This window comes from Bufo gargarizans, chromosome 2 (assembly GCF_014858855.1).
Source record: "Bufo gargarizans isolate SCDJY-AF-19 chromosome 2, ASM1485885v1, whole genome shotgun sequence".
NCBI lineage: Eukaryota > Metazoa > Chordata > Amphibia > Anura > Bufonidae > Bufo > Bufo gargarizans.
The window spans coordinates 191,150,203-191,170,201 of NC_058081.1; the positions used below are offsets into that span (position 1 = coordinate 191,150,203).

Here is a 19,999-nt window from a genome sequence, read left to right on the forward strand (position 1 = left end):
ACATTTTTCTCACAGTTAGCTCTTGCTTGATATGCTCAATTGTGGCTTCCAAAGCCCTTGTACCACGTGTGGCTTCATCTTCCACAGCTTTCACAGTCTTCAGCAGGGAAGTGACATTAGTCACCATGACCTAGAAAAACACAAAGTGAACAGACATGTTAGACATCTTACCTGTGCATGGGAATTCCTTCCTCATAGTATGTGGACTTACTAGCAGGGTCTATTAGGTTTTTTATCCAGGATGCCAGTCATCTACATAATAGTCCTTTGGCCTGGTCATTACCTTGGCTGCACTCTTTAACTGATACATGGATGGATCATCGGCTGCTTTACCAGCTGCACCTTTTGTGGCTCCGATTAGATCCCCTAGAGCCTTTGCAACATCCTTGATGGCGTTGATTAGCACCACCTATGACAGAAGATGCATCATTTACAGTAGAAGATAACCTGCAAGCAAGCCATACTGCAGCGTGTAATTCATGCTAGTTTAGCAGGTATTAATCCACAAGTAGTGATGGCCGCATGCCTCCAAAACCTCGCCCGCACGTAGTGGCCAATGGGCACACAATTTTGCTAATAAAACAGGTATTCCCATCAAAATAGTGCGGCCATTGGCAACCATATGTATGGTAGCACACGGACGCCTCAACATGTCTCCCTACCCTTATGGCGCCACAGAAAGCAGAAAAACATGACAGTGCAGTAAGCCTAACGTAGATGCAACACTCTTACGTACATCAAGATGAATCTTTCAACATGAGACATGATGGCACAATATAGAGCATTTTGTAGACCATGTGAAATGATAAAACCGCTAGAACATCCACCTAAAGCTTCTGCTCAGACTGAAAGTTCATCTTCGACAGGAGAAAATGACCAAGCACTGAAATTAGTTATTGGAGGGCATACAACCATACACTTGCTGCTATGATGATGGAATATGACATCTAGGACATTATCTATATCACATCTAGGACAGTAGCCAGAGAGGCCACAATGTGATTACAGGATCTCTTTTGGCTCACAGGGGATCTATGCCCTTAAACCAGGGATCAGCAACCTTCGACACTCCAGCTGCTGTGAAACTACAACTCCCAGCATGCACACTTACTCGGCTATTCTTGTAACTCCCAAAGAAGTGAAAGGAGGATTCTGGGAGTTGTAGTTTCAGAACTGCTGGAGTGCCGGAGGTTGCTGATCCCTGCTCTACACTATATTGAAGGAAGCCATTTACCATGTTAGCGATTGCAGTAGGATCTATCTTTATGCAGGGCTAACAATTTTCTTTGTAAATGTAGCATTTGAAATCTATTAATATGTATATAGCCTTTGACACTCTTTAAAGGTTTGATGAGGTTTTGATAGGTGGGAGTCTGAGTGCTGAGTACCCCATCGATCATTTGAACGAGGCGAGAGAAGCAAGACGGGCTCAATTGAACGTCTATGGACCTGTCTCTATTCTGTGCTGTGAGGAGAGAGAGAGCTCTGTAAGCGCTTCTTTCTCCTCGTTCAAATGATCAGCGGGGTTCGGAGTACTCAAAACCCATTCATCAAAACCTTTCATATGTCTCTATGAAAACTCAGCGACTCTAAGTTTAGATACGAAGGCCACATCTATAGGGTGATTTTATCTAACATATTATGATGATTAGAAGAGGTACAAATAGGTTGTTATTATGTCAATATTCAGCAGCCAACATGTCAGATAAAACGTGTGAGCTAAAAATAATAGGACTGAATAGGATCAATAACCACATTAGGCTTCCTTTGCGCACACTTTGTTTTTATGCCTTTTTTCAGCTTGTAAAAATAAAATTAAAAATAAATAAATCGCATGAATTTCAAGAATTCGTGCTTTTTAATTCATACATTTGTGAGGTTTTTTTCCTAGCATTTATGATTTCCTATGTAGAAATCTATAGGAAAATGTCAGAAAACGCACCAACGGGCCCAAAAAAATGCTATAAGCAAAACCACTAAGGCTAGGTCTACACGACGACATTTGTCACGCGACAAAAAGTCGCGCAACATTTTGTTGCACCAATGTCGCGCAACAATTTTTAAAATGGCAGTCTATGGTGTCGCACTGCAACATGTTGCGACTGCGACGCGACAGTCGCAGAAAAATCCATCTTGAATGGATTTTCTGCGACTGTCGCGTCGCAGTCGCAGCATGTCGCATGTTGCAGTGCGACACCATAGACTGCCATTATAAAAATTGTCGCATGACATTGGTGCAACAAAATGTCGCGCAACAAATGTCGTCGTGTAGACCTAGCCTAAGACTGACTTCTTTAAGGTTTTTTTTTTTTTTTTTTGGGGGGGGGGTGGGGGAATCTTAAGAAACACCATACATCTTTACCTTTTTTATTCTTTGTATGATATGCACTACAGAAAACCCCCTTTTTTTTCCCTACAGTTTTAAGACGCCTTATGGAAAAACACCAGAAAAAAGCTGCATTTTGTAAAAAACACATAAAAGCAATACAAAAAAAAAATCCTGAAAAAATGTTTGTTTTGGCTGTATTGCATATCATAAAGTACTATAGACTGCAAAGGGATATTTGAGGATTTTTATGGCCCAATCTCAGGATGGGTCATCAATATCTGATTGGCAGGTGCCGGCACCCCGCCAATAAGCTGGTTCAGACTACTCTGCAGTGGATGGTGCTGGTTACTGCCACGCTGCTCCCATTCACTTCAATGAAAGCAGAGTTACAATAACTTTCTTCGTCCACTACACAATGGATGAAGCAAATCTGAAACAGTTGATAAGTGGAGCCGCAGATATTTAGACAGAAGTGCACCTGTCTGACAGTTTATCCGCTTATAATTAACCTTTTCTTCACTGTTGTGTGAATGTACCCTTCTCCTGAAGATATTAATATTAAAGTCCTAGAATAGCCCTTAAAAAGAACATATGGCCAGGTAGCAAAGGAAAAAAAAGCTGAAAAACTGAAAACCAGTAAAAAAAAAACTAAACCTCTGTGTGAGAACCACTGTAATAGTGTAAAAAGACAAACAAAAGAAACGCAAGAAGTCCAATGTGTTTCCAACACACTACTGTGAACACCCCGTAAGCATGGAGTTAACATCACACACATTTGCAACACTATGAATGGAAAATAAGCCAGGCATACCATGGGGTATTAGTGCAATGGCTCTTTCAACTGCTTTTGATGAAATAGAAGCAGCAGTACTAGGAAACAATATTTAGCATCTAATATTTTAAAAAGAGTTGAGGTCTGTAAGAAACTGTGAATTTAACTTTAGAAAAATAATGTAAGTCATGCGCCCAATTTAAAACACAGAGGGCAAGCTCAGCCAACACACTTGGGTCCATTTACCTGCTCTCTTCTTCTTTCTTTTCTTCCACTTTTTACCTCTGTGTCCTTTTTAGAGTCTTTTCTTCTAGTCACCTTACTTTATAAAATGCTCTTTTCATGTTGTCTTGCCATGAGCCCACCACACCCACTATAGAATGTGGTTATGCCCAGTCTTTTACTAGCCAGGCTGACCCACAGACTGTGTTTGGACCAGGTCTTGAACACATATTCTCACACACTGTAGACCTTGGACTACTTTGACTGCTCTACTTATTCAAGAGGATAGGAGTGCTTTTCAAAACATTTAAGAAATATGTACAAAACAGAACCACCGTCTCAAAGTTAGAGGAGCTGTGCAAGAATTATGCAGTTTTTGTCCAACCACACCACTTAGTCGGCCTGTAAAGGGAAGATTACTTACCTGCTTCCCAGCGTTGGCTTCTCGCTCCTTCTTCACCAGGTCTGCGATGCTTTGCTGGGGTCTCTCGCTGTAAAGATCCAGTTTGACATTGCTGCAGCGGAGAAGGCTCTCTTTACGTCATGACAAATGCTCACAGGTCTCTGCCGTGGCTAGTGATTGACTGTGGCGATGTCAAACCAGATTTTTTTAAGCGAGGGAGCCCAGAGGAGCATCACAGACCTTGAGGAAAAGGAGTGAGGAGTCGGCGCCAGAAAACAGGTAAGTAATCTTCTCTTTACAGGTCCACCCAAGTGTGTGTGCGCGTGTAGGGTTGCCAAAACTCCCCCCATTCTTGCACAAGCCCTTTAAGGATGTTAACAACTGGCATGGCATCAGGTTACATTAAATGTGACATGTTTCCATAAATTTGCCTATGGTCCAGTTACTCATTACAGGAGTATTCATACATGAGCTCCATAACAGGCAGGAGAAAGTGCCTTTCATCTCATGATCCAAATGTAATGAAAAGCATGACCTTCCTGACTTCATCCAACAGTGTGCCCCCTTGTTCTCATTCATCCTGGACATGGTTGTAAGCCACAACTGTCTGGATTTCTATTGGGCTCTGTTTAGAAATCTTTAAGACATTTACCGTTCATCTGTGTGGCTTCTTCATATCTGCTTATGAGAGGGAAGGAAAATTGCCCAACATTTATACTCCTGTGTAAAGATCTGCGCACATTGCGTTATAGCTTTATGTTGGAGAAAGTAAATCCACCCAATTGCATATATCACCCAAAAACCACTGTTACGAAAAAAAAGGGAACTTTTTTTTTTATAATCGCTAACTGTATAAAAAAGGCAGGCTGCGCTTTCCTGTACATACAACAAGGATATACCAATGTATATTAACCCGGCGGATGAAAAAAGGACACTTTTGGCATCTGTCAAGGCCCACAGTGGTCTAAAGGCCATACAAAGTGGAAGTATTTCCCAAACACAGTAAGAAAATAGTCTAATTCTTAGTCTTCTAAAGTAAAAGGGGTTGTATGAGGCCAGAAAAACAGAATCCATAGGTTGTGCCTGGTATTTCTGCTCTTGTCCTGGCTTCTGTTTATCATTCTGTGCCAAAAAATGAATTGTTGAGAGTGAAGGTTGAATAACCATTAGGCTAGTTTATACTACATTTTTTACGTCTGTTGTTTTTTCTTTTTTGAGCAAAAACCACCACACCCAGATGTTATAAGTTGGCCAATAGGGAATTATAAAATTCTCTACAAACACTTTTTTTCAAATCACAGCATGATCTGAGTGTGGCACTTTCTATAGGAAAAAAAGTCCGAAAAAAAGTCCGAAAAAAAACCAAGAGTGAAACTTAAAAAAATGCCACCGAAATGACGCTTTTAAAAAGAAAAAACATGAGTTTGTGTTTTTATTTACAAACCAAATAATGTTCCAAAAACATCTAAAATAAGAAGTGTGGCAGCACAAGGTGAATTATCACAAACGCTACTTCAGCTCTCACAACCCTAACTTGCTCACAAACATGCATGCTTGAAGGGGAACAAGTGTCAATCCGGCATTATCTCCTGGGCAGAAAAGGATTGGACATGCCTATCTTCCAAGGGAGCGAAGGATTTGGGCAAGCTCAATCCCTCATTACCCTAAGGGTGCATTCACATCACCGTTCAGCTTTCCGTTCTTCTAATCTGTCAGAAGAAGAGAGAGAAAAAAAAACAGGATCCAGTAAAAAAAAAAAAACAGATCCCGTTGCATCAGTTGTCATCCGTTTGAGCCATGTCCGTCTGAGATCCATTTTTTTAGGCGGAAACAAAAGTGCTGCATGCAGGATTTTCTTCCCAGTCTAAAAAAACTGATCTCAGACGGAAATGGCTCAAACGGATGATAACTGATGCAACAGGATCCGTTCTTTTTTTTTCTCTCTCTCTTCTTCTGACGGACCAGAAGAACGTAAAGCTAAACCGTGATGTTAATGCACCCTAAGCATTAGAGATCAGTTAGGCGACCTCCATACAAGTAACTGAAGAGTTTGGCGGACCATGATCTAATGACCCCCTGGTGATAGAAGACAGTTTGTTGAATAACCCACCTGTGCCTACATGCTACAAACTGTGAAGGCCACCTGGATGAACATCAAAATGTCTGCTGAAAGTCTAAACCAGGGCTCCGCAACCTCAAGCACTCCAGGTGTTGTGAAACTACACCTCCCATCATGCATGCCTGCTTGGCTGAACTCCCAAAGAAGTGAAAGGAGCATGCTTGGAGTTGTAGTTTCCCAACAGCTGGAGTGCCAAAGGTTGCTGATGCCTGCTCTAAACAATTATAGGAGATTTTTTTTATCTACGGGTATGCCACTTTCTCTTCACTCCTGTGTCCTTTGAGCATACGCTGAGATGGCATGTTCCAGCATAACTTTTTTTCTTCACTGGACAGGAATGTGTAGTCTATCATGCTTTACTGTGCAGTGAATGACGTAAAAATGAATACCATGCAGTATCACGCCTATACAGCGGAATACGCTGCAGCCTTCCACTCAGAAGATCCTCCCAACATACACCCCCAATGTAGGCTAAAATAAAATGTGACAAGAGCCTTAATTGAATATTTTTTGGACCTTAGAAGATTATGTTACATCCAAAAAACAAGGACTAGGAGGTGACTACAAACTCTAATAGAAAAGTCGCAAAAGTAAGCAAAAGCTGTACTGAAACAGAAGATAGTACTGCTGCTTTATTTAGTGGTCAAAGTGAAGTTAGCAGAACAGCAAACAGGTAGGCAGTTATACAGGGAATTTACCAGTGAAAAACATGGCTAAGACAAACTCTATCCCCAATGCAGTGCTGTGGGGCTCCTTCAGGAACCTCAAAAACGTAATCAGTGCCTTCAACAGCAAATTAAGGGGGAAGGGAAGGGGTATACAGAACACATGGGCCAAGCGTGTCACATGACTGTACCCGACAGTGCTCCGTGTTCATTTGGAATATCTTTTCCTGGCCAGGACGTCTTATTTGTAGATAGATATAGAGCTGGAGGGCGCATAAAGGAAAGCAGGAGTAAGAGACCAAGACAACACATTTCTGGTCCTCCACGGAAGTGGAAGGCCCTCGTCTTACACATACATTTCCTACCTGAGTTTCAGGGTCATCAGACCCTATGCTTGCTGCACCCAATTTCACCACCTCTGCCAGCTGTGTAATCGTGTTGGCGGATGACTGAGCTGCCTGTGCCAACTTATCCTGACTAGAAGCTGCACCAGACACCAGCAGCTTCGTATCCTCTACAAGAGCCTTGGCAGTCTTCAGGATGTTCTCCCTAAGAGCAGAACAAGCTCAATGTCATACACTAAAGTGAAAAATAGAAATATGGCAATAGACAATAATTGGATTTTTGTACTTATCGTAAAATCCCTTTCTCGTTCAATTCATTGGGGCACACAGCACTGTAGGTACATGCCCAGCTGCCACTAGGAACATAAAAGAAGATGGATCCACCTAGGTGGGCTGTAAATTCTTCACAGACACTATCCTAATCAGTTTGTACTGTTAGCAGTAGGAGAGACAACAACATGCCCTGAACAGTCCAGGGACAGGAACGCAAAGCAAAAATAGGAGGGTAAGATCTGTGTCCCCCAAAGAACTGAATGAGAAAGGGATTTTATGGTAAGTACAAAAGTCAAATTTTCTTGTTAAAGAAGTTATCCAGGAAAAGATATTCATGACTTATCCTCAGGATAGGTCATCAGTATAAGATCTGCAGGGGTACGACACCCAGGACCCCCCTCGATCAGCTGTTAGAAGAGGCCTTCAGCACCACAGCCTCTTCCTCTACATCGGGCACATGGCCTAATTGCAGCTCAGCCCCATTCAAGTCAATGGGACTGAGCTGCAATACCAAGTACTGCTACTATATGATGTACGGCGCTGTACTTAGAAATCTTCTGGGAGCCTGCATTGCTCACCAGAGCTTCGGTGAGCGCAGTGGCCAGGACATGGACCCCTGCTGATGTGATAATGATGAATTATCCTGAGGATAAGCCATCATTATCTTTTCCAGAATAACCCCTTTAATGTCAATGGAGTACACAGCACCATGGGACATCCAATAACAGTCACAGAAGGTGGTAAGTAAACAGCCATGTAAACGGTTTAATGTACAGCTGCTAGCAGAACAGGCATCAAGAGAGGCCATAGAATGGATCTCGTCGATAGGAAAAACTAAGAGAAAAGGACTGTATGGCTCAAAGGCCACATGGGAGTCCACAGAATTGTGGGTGAACACAATAAGATCCTGAGGACAAGCACTTGGAGAAAAACTCCAAAGTAGGGAAACGAAGTAAAAAAAAAAAAAAAGCCCCAGATCCAACCCCTGCTGCGGAAAAATAAAAAACCTAGAGTAAAAGGAACAAGACAAAGAAATTTCTCTGCGTGAGAACAGACAGAAGGTCAGGGACCTGCGGACAAGAGATTTCGTCCTACAGCAGGATAGAAATATAAGACTTAAAAAAAAGAAGGCAGATCTAGAAAGAAGATGTGTAGAGGCATAGTCAGGAAAAAAAAGTCAGAGATCCAAAGATCTTCAAAGTAACTAATCAAGAAAAAAAAAAAAGGAAAAAAAGAAAAAAAAACATACTTGGAGTCATTTATCAAACTGGTGTAAAGTAGAACTGGCTTAGTTGCCCATAGCAACCAATCAGATTCTACCTTTCATTTTTGACATCTCATTTGGAAAGTGAAAGATGGAATCTGATTGGTTTCTATGGGCAACTAAACCAGTTCTACTTTACACCAGTTTGATAAATGACTCCAAATATGTTTTTTTTTTTCTTGATTAGTTACTTTGAAGATCTTTGGATCTCTGACTTTTTTTTCCTGACTATGCCTCTACACATCTTCTTTCTAGATCTGCCTTCTTTTTTTTAAGTCTTATATTTCTATCCTGCTGTAGGACGAAATCTCTTGTCCGCAGGTCCATGACCTTGACACAATGGGGGTCTGCCTCCTACACTAGACTAAAATGGATTAGGCCAAAGTCTGTGAAAAGGGTATAGTCAGGGGCGGACTGGCCATAGACCCTACAGGGAAATTTCCCAGTGGGCAGCCCGAGCCCTCCTAATGGCCACCAGCTGGGTACATAATAATCTGATGCTCTCATGTTTAATACTAGGAACAACATGGAACTTATGGACTTGGCTGTCGGCTGCAGGTACCCCCCAGAATTCTCAGGATGGTGATACAGTTGAATACTGCAGCAGGGGTGGCAGTATTTTGTGTCGCACTGTGATATTTGGTTCTGCTGGGGCAGTATTTTGTGCTGCACTAAGGGATTTCTGGCCTCGCCTTGTGTCACTTTGGACCCTCCAACAACATGGGATCACTTTTAGATTTCTGTCTTTCTAGGGGCACTGTAAGTTCGCAGTCCGCCCCTGGGTATAGCCCACCTGGGTGCAGCCAACTCCTTTTTTCTATCTAGTGTCAGCCTCTTGGTGGTAGCTTTTCATGTACCCACTGTGTTGTCTCGCCAATGACATTAACTAGAAATATTTTGCTTTTCTACAGTGGTTTTAATCAGACAGGTTGTTTCTGATCATTCTTACTCCCTTTGCAAATATATAAAGGGTTTCTCTAGGAATTTAACACAGATGATCTATCCTTATAATAGGCCAGCAGTCTTTGATTGTTGGGTCTAACTTCCAAGATCCCCCCTCATCAGCACAATATAGGGGCTGTGAAGTCCCGGCAAGCTTCCTGTCCCCTTCATTGCTTACACAGAGAATCATCTATGTGTATGAGTGGCTATGCCTAATACTGCAGCTTGTCCTAATGACACCATTGTGCCGATTGGTGGGGGCCCCAGAGATGAGAACCACTTTGATTAAACACCGATTGCATATCCTAGGAGAGGTCATGAATGTAAAATAGGTTTTCTGGTGCTTTTATATTGATGGACTTTCCTCAGGATAGGCAATCAATGTCTGATTAGTAGGGGTCAGACACCCTGCACTCCTGGCCATCAGGTGTTCTGCAGTACCAGTGACAATCAGATTTTGATGGTCCATCCTGAGAATAAACCATCAAAATAAAAAGGCACATAAAACTAATTTAAGATCAATATACTACAAAAGTTGCAAGTCCCAAGACTGACAATAATAGAAAATGACCAAGACAAAAGAAACATTAATTTCACAGTACCTGTGGTCAGCAAACGATTCCTTGTTCTCAGCGTTTAATGTGCCAGCTGTGGCAAACATGATGGTAGTATCCAGATCAGCAATAATTCCAGATACAGCAGTGCCCGCTGTAATGCAGGCTTGTGTGCCCTTGTTACCTGCCTGCAAAGCTGAGAGTACCAGAGATACCTGGGCAGAAACATGACAATCAGCATGAAATATTTCACTGTCTATTAATGGTCCAGTCACACGTCCGTAGTGTATTGCAGATCCGCAATACACCCGGCCGGCACCCCCATAGAACTGCCTATTCTGGTACGCAATTGCGGACAAGAATAGGACATTTTCTATTTTTTTCCGAATCTGCGGACCGGAAGATTGTGTGACCGGACCCCAACAAGGCTCATGGATCTGTAACACTCATTGCACCACTTGTTTGCAGACATAAAAAGCTGTAGTTGAATAACTAAGAGAATTATGAGGGAGAAATTTATCTGATCAAAAATGATGCGGCATATTCTACAAGTTCACCTTTTCTGTCACCGCCCGGGCACACTCAATAAGTTCCCTCTTCGTGTAACTATCAGATGGGCAGATTTGCAGGGCTCCAGCTTTCTGCACCAAAAATATACAGCCATGTCCTAAGTCCTGAATTCTTGTCTTGATCTGAAACCCAACCTTCAAAAGAAACACAATTTCAGATAAAAGGTGAGATCACAGCTGCACCTTCATAACTCTTCGCATAGAAGCAAACTACGTATTTGTACTGGCAAGAAGCACAGAAAAAAAATGCGGGAGTCTAATATACAATTTTTACCTCTTTAGGTTCTGCTGTGGCAGCAGCCATTCGACCCTGGACAGCTAAATTTCCATAGTCACTGGTCACCTGGGACGCCAAGCCACCAAGCTCCTCTGGATTTGTTACAGACTTAGTCATCTAAAGACAAAAATGGAAATAATGGAGTTTAACAGCAAGTTGCATGTACATAAACCATACATATACTCGTTCCGTAACCATCTCTTCATTAAAAGCTATTAGATAATGATATTTATGGTCAGTGTTAAGTCGTGGAGGGATACTCAGAAATTTCTCATATTTCTATCAGCAGAAGTGCATTAATTCTTACCATCTCTTGGGCAGTTACAGCGATAGCCTTGGAGTATTTAACACCTGTGGTCTGGTAATCCACAAAAGTCCCTGTGGGTTCTGGTGGAGTCCCCTCATCAAGCTGCAGGAAGAAAGTGTGGAAGAAAACAGAGTAAGTAATGTAAACCCTTTAAGAACTCTAATGAAAAGATTTCATTTACGATCTTCTCAAGTGTAAGGACAGTACGGATCCTGCTGACAGCTACCATTACAATGCTTCATGAACCATAAATAACTCCACACAGTAGTACTAAAAGTACTCAAAAACACAGAAGGCATCCGCTGCCGATATTCCATGTTTATTTTTGTATAAATTGAAAATTGTTAATAAAAATGATCTGATTCAAAACATACAGAAGGCAGTAAACTGTTCCGTCGATACAGTTCTACCGCCTTCCTGACAAGTTATTGCAACAAAGACCCACCTTGCTCATGGCATCTGCTATGGAGTCCACCATGCCTCCCACCATACCAACTTCACTGGCAGCCTCATTCAAGGTAATCATAAGGTCATCTACAGCCTCCTTCATCAGCTGAGCAGCCTCTGCAATGGCATCATGTGTGTGGGACGCCTGTGAAAAGCAATAAGACCTTATACTTTATCCTAAGGCTATGTCCACGTGGGATGCAAAATCACCGAAAAAATTCACCATGGATTTTGTGAATCTGCAAAAAATATACATTAGTTACATGTGGATTTTTTTAGTTACACAGGATTCAACTTATGCATCACAAACTGTGAAATCTGTGGTAGAAAAGTACATTATACATTGACATGTGGAAGATTTAATATGCACCGGATGCGATTTCGTAAAGCTCATCCACTTTAAGGGTACAGTAAATTCTGTGGATTTTCTGCCTTCAATTCTGCAGTGGAAAATGCACATATACAACTAATGTTGACATATTGTAAAAGTTGCTAGTTGGTGGTGTTTTTGTTTCTTTTTGCACATATGAGGTAAAATCATTTTCAAATAAAGTTTCAATTTGTTAAACTTGTTAACTTATTTCCTCTTATTGGGGATCCGAGATGCCCCGGAGGACTAAGCTCCTCAGTCTCTATATTCTATTAAGCGCCATGTTGTCCTATCTCAATGACACGTGTATTTCTTAAGATATACTGTACATTGACATTTTGGGTCTGTAAAATAATGAAGTCAGGTACAGGCACAGGTATATTAGCCCCCATGTTAACGGTAAGTCTCACTTCTGCCTGTACTAATTAGACTGATTCTTTCACTTCCAGGCTCCAGCCCTGCCCTAGTCTACTTTAACGTTTCAGTATGGTTTGGCTTATTTCCTGTTTGGAGGGTCCACATTTGTAATGAATACCATCTAGCAATACTTTCAGCCATACTCTACTCAAAATAATTACTGCCGAAGACAACTGATCAGCTAAACATGAATAACCCTCGAGTATTCTTTAATACTCATCCATCAGAAAGTTAATAACTTGGTGAAAATGTGGAAAAGACCACCTATCATTTTCTCCACATTTAACCTAAAGGCCAACTCTCCTGTTCTGTAGCCATCATCACAAGGAGAAATAAATTACAAGCACAAAAATGAAGTGATTACATACCTTAGGGTTTCCACCACCCTCCTTGGCTGCATACAGCATCTGCAGAGCAGACTCAGCAAGGGTCTTGGTTTGATCCAGCACCGTCATCTGTTGCTGATGGTCCAAGATTTTGGAAACCAGACCAACAGCAGCTTGAATCAGGGGCTCAAAATATCGAGCAAGTTGGGTGACCTGTTATTAATAAATACATTTTAACATGACTTACAAACAAGGAGAACATTATCGAACACCTGACTAAGGCCTCTTCCACACACACGTCTGGGGTGACATCTGTGACAAGTTGGTCAGTGGTTTATCCGTGAAGATGTCCGTGAAGGATCAGTGTTTGGTCCATATGTCAGTGTTTTGCCCTCTATGTGTCGTCTTTATTCCATTCTTCCTACCAATGGTTTGTGAAAACCACCGACCAAACACAGATGCCATCTGTGCTGTGTCAATGGTTTTCAAGGACCCAAAGACTATAATCATAATCATGTGGAAAAAAAAGATGGTCCACAAAAAACCACGGTGTGTGAATATACACAATAAAATAACGGATACATAAGCAGTCCATGAAGACCACAGACAGCAGAGATTTATTGACATCTGAAAGAGGCCTAAGAAAGACTTTTATTCATAAAATATATTTCTTCCAAGAAGAGACTCTGTAGCTATTTGTGTGGCATTGGAGTCTCACATCACTGGGTTCAACCTTTTTCAATGGCAGAGACAACATAGCAACACTGCAATGGCCCCAGGCCTTGAGATATTGTTATAGAAGAGTCTGGTTTTATCTCAGCACGGACTAAGGTGGACCTATATGTGAGTTGGCAACTACTAAACCCACCTGTGGCTCTAAAATAGTCCCCAGCCCCTTGACTATTTCTGTGATAAAAGATGGAAATGCATATTTCACAGGTTTGTCAGACTACAGTACTTGCATTGCTGTCGGGTATTATTGCTAATACAACATATTACAATTATGTTTCTTTATGGTATGGATTTACAGCAGATGTTCTTGCTTTTGGTGTCCCCCCATGGAGGATGACTAAACTAGCTCCAGTCAATGAGTATACTTGAACTTTCAACTTTTCTTTTACCATGAATATTTACACATGTTACTAAATTTGAGGAGTCACTGACACTAAAATGCAGGAAAATGTCAAAGCTGTTCGATCCCTTTCATACAAGCATACATTTGGTGGTATAGGAGTGAGATAAGCTACTGCCAGACATAGATGGTGCCACAGATCTCTAGAGAACTCTGTCAATGAGACATGATGGGGTTGTCTGCTTCTCTGACACAGTTGGGGTGCCCTCATACACATCAGACTATCAGCAGACCTGCAGACGTATCTAGTGTGTGGTGCCAGGTTTATACTTTATTCTTCATAATTTCAGCTTACTAGCAATTTATAATTATTGACAAGTTTTATTGTGACTATATTCATCTTCAAGATTTTGAGCAGGCTTGTTATAGCAAGCATACATGTAACATAAATTATTTGCATTAGGCCCCCTCCTCTAAATCGGTGCTGCCAAAATTAGGCTCTATTATCTAGGTCAACATGCTGGCACTTGCAAATAAGCATGGGAATCCTGAATTATACAACCACCCTAGTCTCTTTCTACACCCAGTTCTTTACACTTTGTAAATTGCTCTTTACACATTGTACATGTTTTTAGCAGCAAATGATGTTCTACATTCTATAAGGAGCCATTTCTTATATACCTTATGACCAAGCTGGGCCGCTTCCCCGCGGGCGGCTGTGGTTATAGGATCTATCAGGTGACCTATCTCTTGTACCACAGAAGTTAGCTGTTCCTGAAGAGCCTTCAACATAAAAAGCAAAAAGACACAGCAGTTTAGTTCAGAGGAATGAGTTATGTCTGTAACTTAAACACTTGTTCCTACTAAGCCTTGTTTAGAGTTGATATCCGGGAAAAATTATCTTGTGACAGGTCAATTATATGGAAATAGGTCTATTTTTACTCCATTTCCCTTTGAAATTATATGTTCACATTTGCCTGTAAAAGTGCAGTAAATCTGGCCATATACATCTTCTGTAGTCGGAAGCGGGGAAAAAAATGCTAATCCAAATGGGGTGGAATTGGAAAAAAAACACAATTATACCACAGTTTTAGGAGTTTTGTCCCTACAGCTTTCTTTATGTGGAAAAACTGACCTGTGCCCTTCATTCTCTGGGTCAGTATGATTATTTAACGCATTTATATAGCGCTACTATATTCCTCAGTGCTTTACAGACATTAGCAGCACCCTGTCCCCAATGGGGCTCACAATCTAAGGTCCCTATCAGTATGTCTTCGGAGTGTGGGAGGAAACCAGAGAACCCGGAGGAAACCCACCCAAACACGGGGAAAACATACAAACTCCATGCAGATGTTGTCCTTGGTCCGATTTGAACCCAGGACCCAAACACTGCAAGCACCAATGCTAATCACAATTACAAAGATACCACATATGTGTAGTTTTTTTTGTGGTAATACTGAAAAAATAAAAACTTCAAATTTTAATTTTTTACATCGCCATATTTTGACCCCCATAACTTTTGTATAGTTAAGGCTACTGAGCTGGATGGCTCATTTTTTTGCAGGACGATCTACAGTTTTTATTGATACCATTTTGAAGAATGTGTGACTTTCAGACTACATTCTATTAAATTTTTTGGGGTAAGATATTTTTATATTTTAATAGTATGGGCATTTTTGAATGCGGTGAGGTTTAGATCTTTAACTTTTTTATAGCCCTTCTAGGAGGCAATATGCAGTAAGTACCCAGATTTATTTCAACTGTATTCCTATAGAATGACAGTACAGCTGATTTTGCAGATCTATATTGGGCTGCCACCTGCTGGCCAACATAGGAACTGCAGCTGTAATATGATGGTTCTCTTTAGAGAACTCCGTGAATTAGAATTAATGACCGGTATCCCGGGTCGGTGCCGGTCTTAACCTGGAAGCGCAGGTTTTTCGCTATTTAGATGCCGTGGTCACACAGGATCTGCATTATTGCTAGTTGCAGACATTAGCCGCGGTCCTTTGCAGTTTGAAACATGCACGAGTGGGCACCATGTTTAAAGAACCTCCCAACGCCATACATGTACAGAGCTGAGAGTCTAGGGCAGGCATGTCCAAACTGTGGCCCTCCAGCTGTTGCAAAACTACAACTCCCAGCATGCCCTAATAGCTGTAAGCTATCCAGGTATGCTGGGAGTTGTAGTTTTGGAACAGCTGGAGGGCCGCAGTTTGGACATGCCTGGTCTAGGGGTTAAACATGATAATTTCCACTTTATTTTTTACCAGTTAATGAATGCCATACAACCAACTTCCACACAGACACGGTAAACATGTGTCCAAGTCTGGCTCTGTTAGAAGTTGCCTGTTCCAGGCCTTCAAACCACACTCCACCCCAGGCCTTTCCAAGCGTTATATCATAGCAATCATATGCTGTTGTAAGATACGGTGATGCTTGAAAGTTTGTGAGCCCTTCAGATTGTTCTATATTTCTGCACCAATTTGACATAAAACTACACTAGATTTTCACACAAGACCTAAAAAGATCACGCCAAGACCAAGGTGTGTAATAGTCCACAAGGTCATAAAGGAACACCAGGTAAACTAAGCAACTACCAGCCTTTTTTGCATTAGCTAATGTTATGTTCATGAGTCCACCATCAGGATGGCACTGAACAATAATGGTGACAATGGTGGTTCAATAAACCACATTCCTTTAAAAGAGGACCTAGAAAATATATAAAAAAAATTATTTTCTGTTGTCCAAACCTGGGGTGTGTCTTATAGTCCTGTGCATCTTATAAAGCGAAAAATATGGTATAAAAGCAAATTCTAAAGTAAAATGTCAGGAATTATGTCCGTAAGCTGAATCTCAAGGGAATGTGGGTCAAGCAGCAAGACAACAACATTAAGCACACAAGTCATTCTACCAAAGAATGGTTAAAGAAGAATAAAGTTAAAAGTTTTGAAATGGCCAAGTCAAAGTCCTGACCTCAATATAATAGAAATATTGCAGAAGGACCTGAAGTGAGCAGTTTGTGGGGGAAACCCACCAACATAACACAGTTTAAGCTGTTTTGTATGGTAGAATGGGCTAAAATTCGTCCAAGTCGATGTCCAGGACTGATCGACCATTACCGGAAAGGTTTAGTTGCAGTTATTGCTGCACAAAGGAGTCACACTAGACTCTGAAAGCAAAGGTTCACATACTGTTGCCACTCACAGACATGATAGATTTTTTTTCTCTCATTAAAAAAATATATTTTTATCCCATCTACTTTTAGGACTTGTGTGAAAATCTGTTGTAGTTTTGGGTTAAATCTGATCTGAAAATCTGATGTAGTTTTGGGTTTAATTTATGCAGAAATATAGAAAATTCTGAAGGGTTCGCAAACTTTCAAGCACCATCCGATATTACGGTATATTGTTTCTCTGTTACCTGCTCAGAAATGAACTCTACTGAACAAGAAACATTCTTCTGTGTATGACAAACTTACAGATCTGGATTCATTCTAAGGGGCTATGACACTCTTATTTTGCAGTGGGCAGGGGAAATATAAAAAGACATGGGAAAACCAACCTGGTTTGAAGCAATTTGCAGAATTTCTCTCAATTTGTAAAGAGAAATCATCTGCTTGTATCATTAAGTTTTCTTTTATACTGAAGATCTCTACTCCGCTATTTGAAATGCAGGAGTTCCATGAAAAACCATCACTGTTGATATCATTAACTTCATCACAGCAGGGTTTCACAGGAACCAACAGACTAGGCAGAACAGTGTGCACTGGGCATTAGGACACTTCATTCCACACAATTCTAGCAATTTAGTAGAAGACCTTAAGGAATCTGTCATTAGTATTATGCCCTATCTGAGGGAATCATAAACTGGTGACAGACACCCTAAGAAAAAAAGCTGGGTTACTTACTTGAATTAACCCAATTGCTTTGTAAAATTTGCATTTACCAGCTCAGATTTTAGCACCTCAGCTGGATGAAGTACGTGACCCAGTGTTTTGCTCAGGGTCTTTGTCACCAGTTTACGCTGCCCTCAGATAGGATAGCAGAAATCCGCAGACTACAAGAGGCTCCATTCTGTCAATGCAGTGCTGGCTGCGCTCTGCTCACGGGTTATGTCAGCAAAGCAATGCAGGGCCACAGGAGAGAAACTGCAAGGCAAAACCAGAAATCACTGTCCGATACCTCTAGTGAGATGTCATCCCGCATGGCTAGGTTCTGGCTGACACTTGCGAGGGATGCTTGCTCGATGTCTCGAACACATCTGTTGATGCTGTCAATGGACTGGTCACACTCTCTCTGTCCTGGAGCTTTGTCCCTACAATCACACATGCATTTTTTCATGAAAAAAAAAATAATTAAAAGTTGTTTTTTATATATAGCAATTAACTATAATAAATATTAAATATAAATGTTTTTTTCAACGTACTATTTTTTTTTACACATAAACAGCCAGATAGTGTGCAAAATGAAAAATCCTTTTGCCAGTGTTTTGGTTCCAGCGCTGCACCTCTGGTCCCCTCAGTATCAAGCGGGGTGGGGAGCCGCGGCTCTGGAACCAGAACACCGCCAACAGGCGAGTGATTTTTCCTTTACACTTTGTTAGGCTGCCCTGTAATATATTCTGAGAGGGGAACAAACCCTTCACATGGAGCAGACTTCAAGATTTGTAGCTGAATGCTATGTTGGTGGTCCTGTGACAAACTACCAACTATAAGGGCCCATTTACACAAGTCAACGATTGGGAACAATCTACTCATTCCTGATCATTGACGATAGTGTAGCCACACACACATGCTGCAAGAACCGTTCCTTCCTGACAATCCCCTGCTCACCAGTGAAGGAGACCGCTACATGTAATCGCTAATGCCATCACTCGTCCCCATACCGACTCGTTGTTTGCCAGCAGAACAGTGCTATTTAGGTGGCACAATCTGCTGCCGGAAAACTATTTAGGTGCCTGCACAAATGAGCAAATTACCTGACAAACAAGCGTTTCACTTGTTCATAGGGTAATCTGCGGCACCTTTGCTGTGCCTGATAATCGCTAACGAGCGTCCCTATGAGCGGATTCCCTGCCTGTGTAAAGGGGCCTTTACAAGTCTAAACCTGCATTAGATCTATCACAGGAGCTCAGCCTGCATGATAAATGTGGTGCAGGGATAGACACTTTTCTCTGTATACCACAAAGAACAGAATTTTACGCCAGGATGGTGTTTCAAAATGTCATATCTTTGGCCCTGTCCCTTCCCATGAAGTCAAGCAAGTCGAAAAACAGCGGACAAACCCTAGCTGAGCCAAATTATGCCAATCTGCACCACTTTTTAGACCCTTGGCACGGGCACATTAGTACATGTGGGCCATTGTACTAACAATTTGATGATAGAAGACGAAAAGTAGTACTAAATGCCAAAACATTTGCATGGGCAGGGGAATACAGCGCAGTTGTCCAGCATTGTTTGGTTTCCTATCTACAGCAGTGGAAACAAAGAGGGGAAAAGAGCAGGAACAATTCTGTAAAGATGAAATATTCTCCATAAATATCGCCCTTTAATGAGCCATGCTCAGTTTAGGGAATAGGGAAAACTTACTATTCAAAATGTGCCACATTTAACGGTTTTCGATGCTTTCTACGGTATTTATGACTCGCCTGATGAGGGAGTGGCTTTGATGAGACATTGTGTGCCAAACAGTGCTTTTCCTTTGTTGAACCGAGGCTCCATCCCGTAAGATAGATCATCAATAGCCATTGAGTGGGGGTCTGACACCACGCACCCACCATCAATCAGCTGTTTTCTGCAGCAGAGAACTAGCACTTTAAATGGAGCCGGCATCCGTTCAAACTGCTGCAGCCATTCTAGGTTACTGCGGCTCGGCTCCCATTCACCTGACTGTAACCTACTACACTTTGAACATACAGTAGCTGTGCTGAGAATAGATTAGTAATATCAAGAGTCTGAAAAAACTATTTAATTAGTAAAATATATGTGATACATTCCTTTTACAGGGGTAGGACACCTTTGGGGGAGCAAGGGGTTTGGCAAACTCCCCCTCCTGGGCAGACCTACAAAGGAGGATATACTTACCTGCTCCCTGGTGCTGGGTCCAAGCTCCTTCACTTCCTTGCCTCCCCTGCCTTGCTCAGGTCCCCCCGCTGCCAACATCCGCTTTGACATTGCTGCAGGCAATTGCTGGCTGCAGTGGTGACCTGTTCTCCTCACATTATGACAAATGGTCATGGGACACACAGGGAGCAGCCGAGGCTATGAAGCGAAAATAAATATGCTCTCCTTTGCAGGTCTGCCCAGGAAGGAAGGGCTTGCTAAAC

General features: G+C 41.7%; 1 protein-coding gene across 2 annotated transcripts in view; it reads right to left on the reverse strand.

The window, feature by feature from the left end:
* TLN2 (talin 2) overlaps positions 1–19,999 on the reverse strand; it is a 210,054-nt gene that overhangs the window by 16,021 nt on the left and 174,034 nt on the right. Inside the window, exons 39-50 of one of the 2 annotated variants that reach the window (XM_044279819.1) lie at positions 17,857–17,989; positions 14,354–14,455; positions 12,643–12,813; positions 11,486–11,632; positions 11,041–11,142; positions 10,731–10,850; positions 10,445–10,591; positions 9,936–10,102; positions 6,876–7,059; positions 6,702–6,773; positions 284–409; positions 14–130 (exon numbers count right to left, since the gene is read on the reverse strand). In XM_044279819.1, coding sequence (XP_044135754.1) covers positions 14–130; positions 284–409; positions 6,702–6,773; positions 6,876–7,059; positions 9,936–10,102; positions 10,445–10,591; positions 10,731–10,850; positions 11,041–11,142; positions 11,486–11,632; positions 12,643–12,813; positions 14,354–14,455; positions 17,857–17,989 — 1,588 coding nt within the window. The remainder of the gene's footprint in view (positions 1–13; positions 131–283; positions 410–6,701; positions 6,774–6,875; positions 7,060–9,935; positions 10,103–10,444; positions 10,592–10,730; positions 10,851–11,040; positions 11,143–11,485; positions 11,633–12,642; positions 12,814–14,353; positions 14,456–17,856; positions 17,990–19,999) is intronic. The other variant, XM_044279820.1, reaches the window with a different exon arrangement.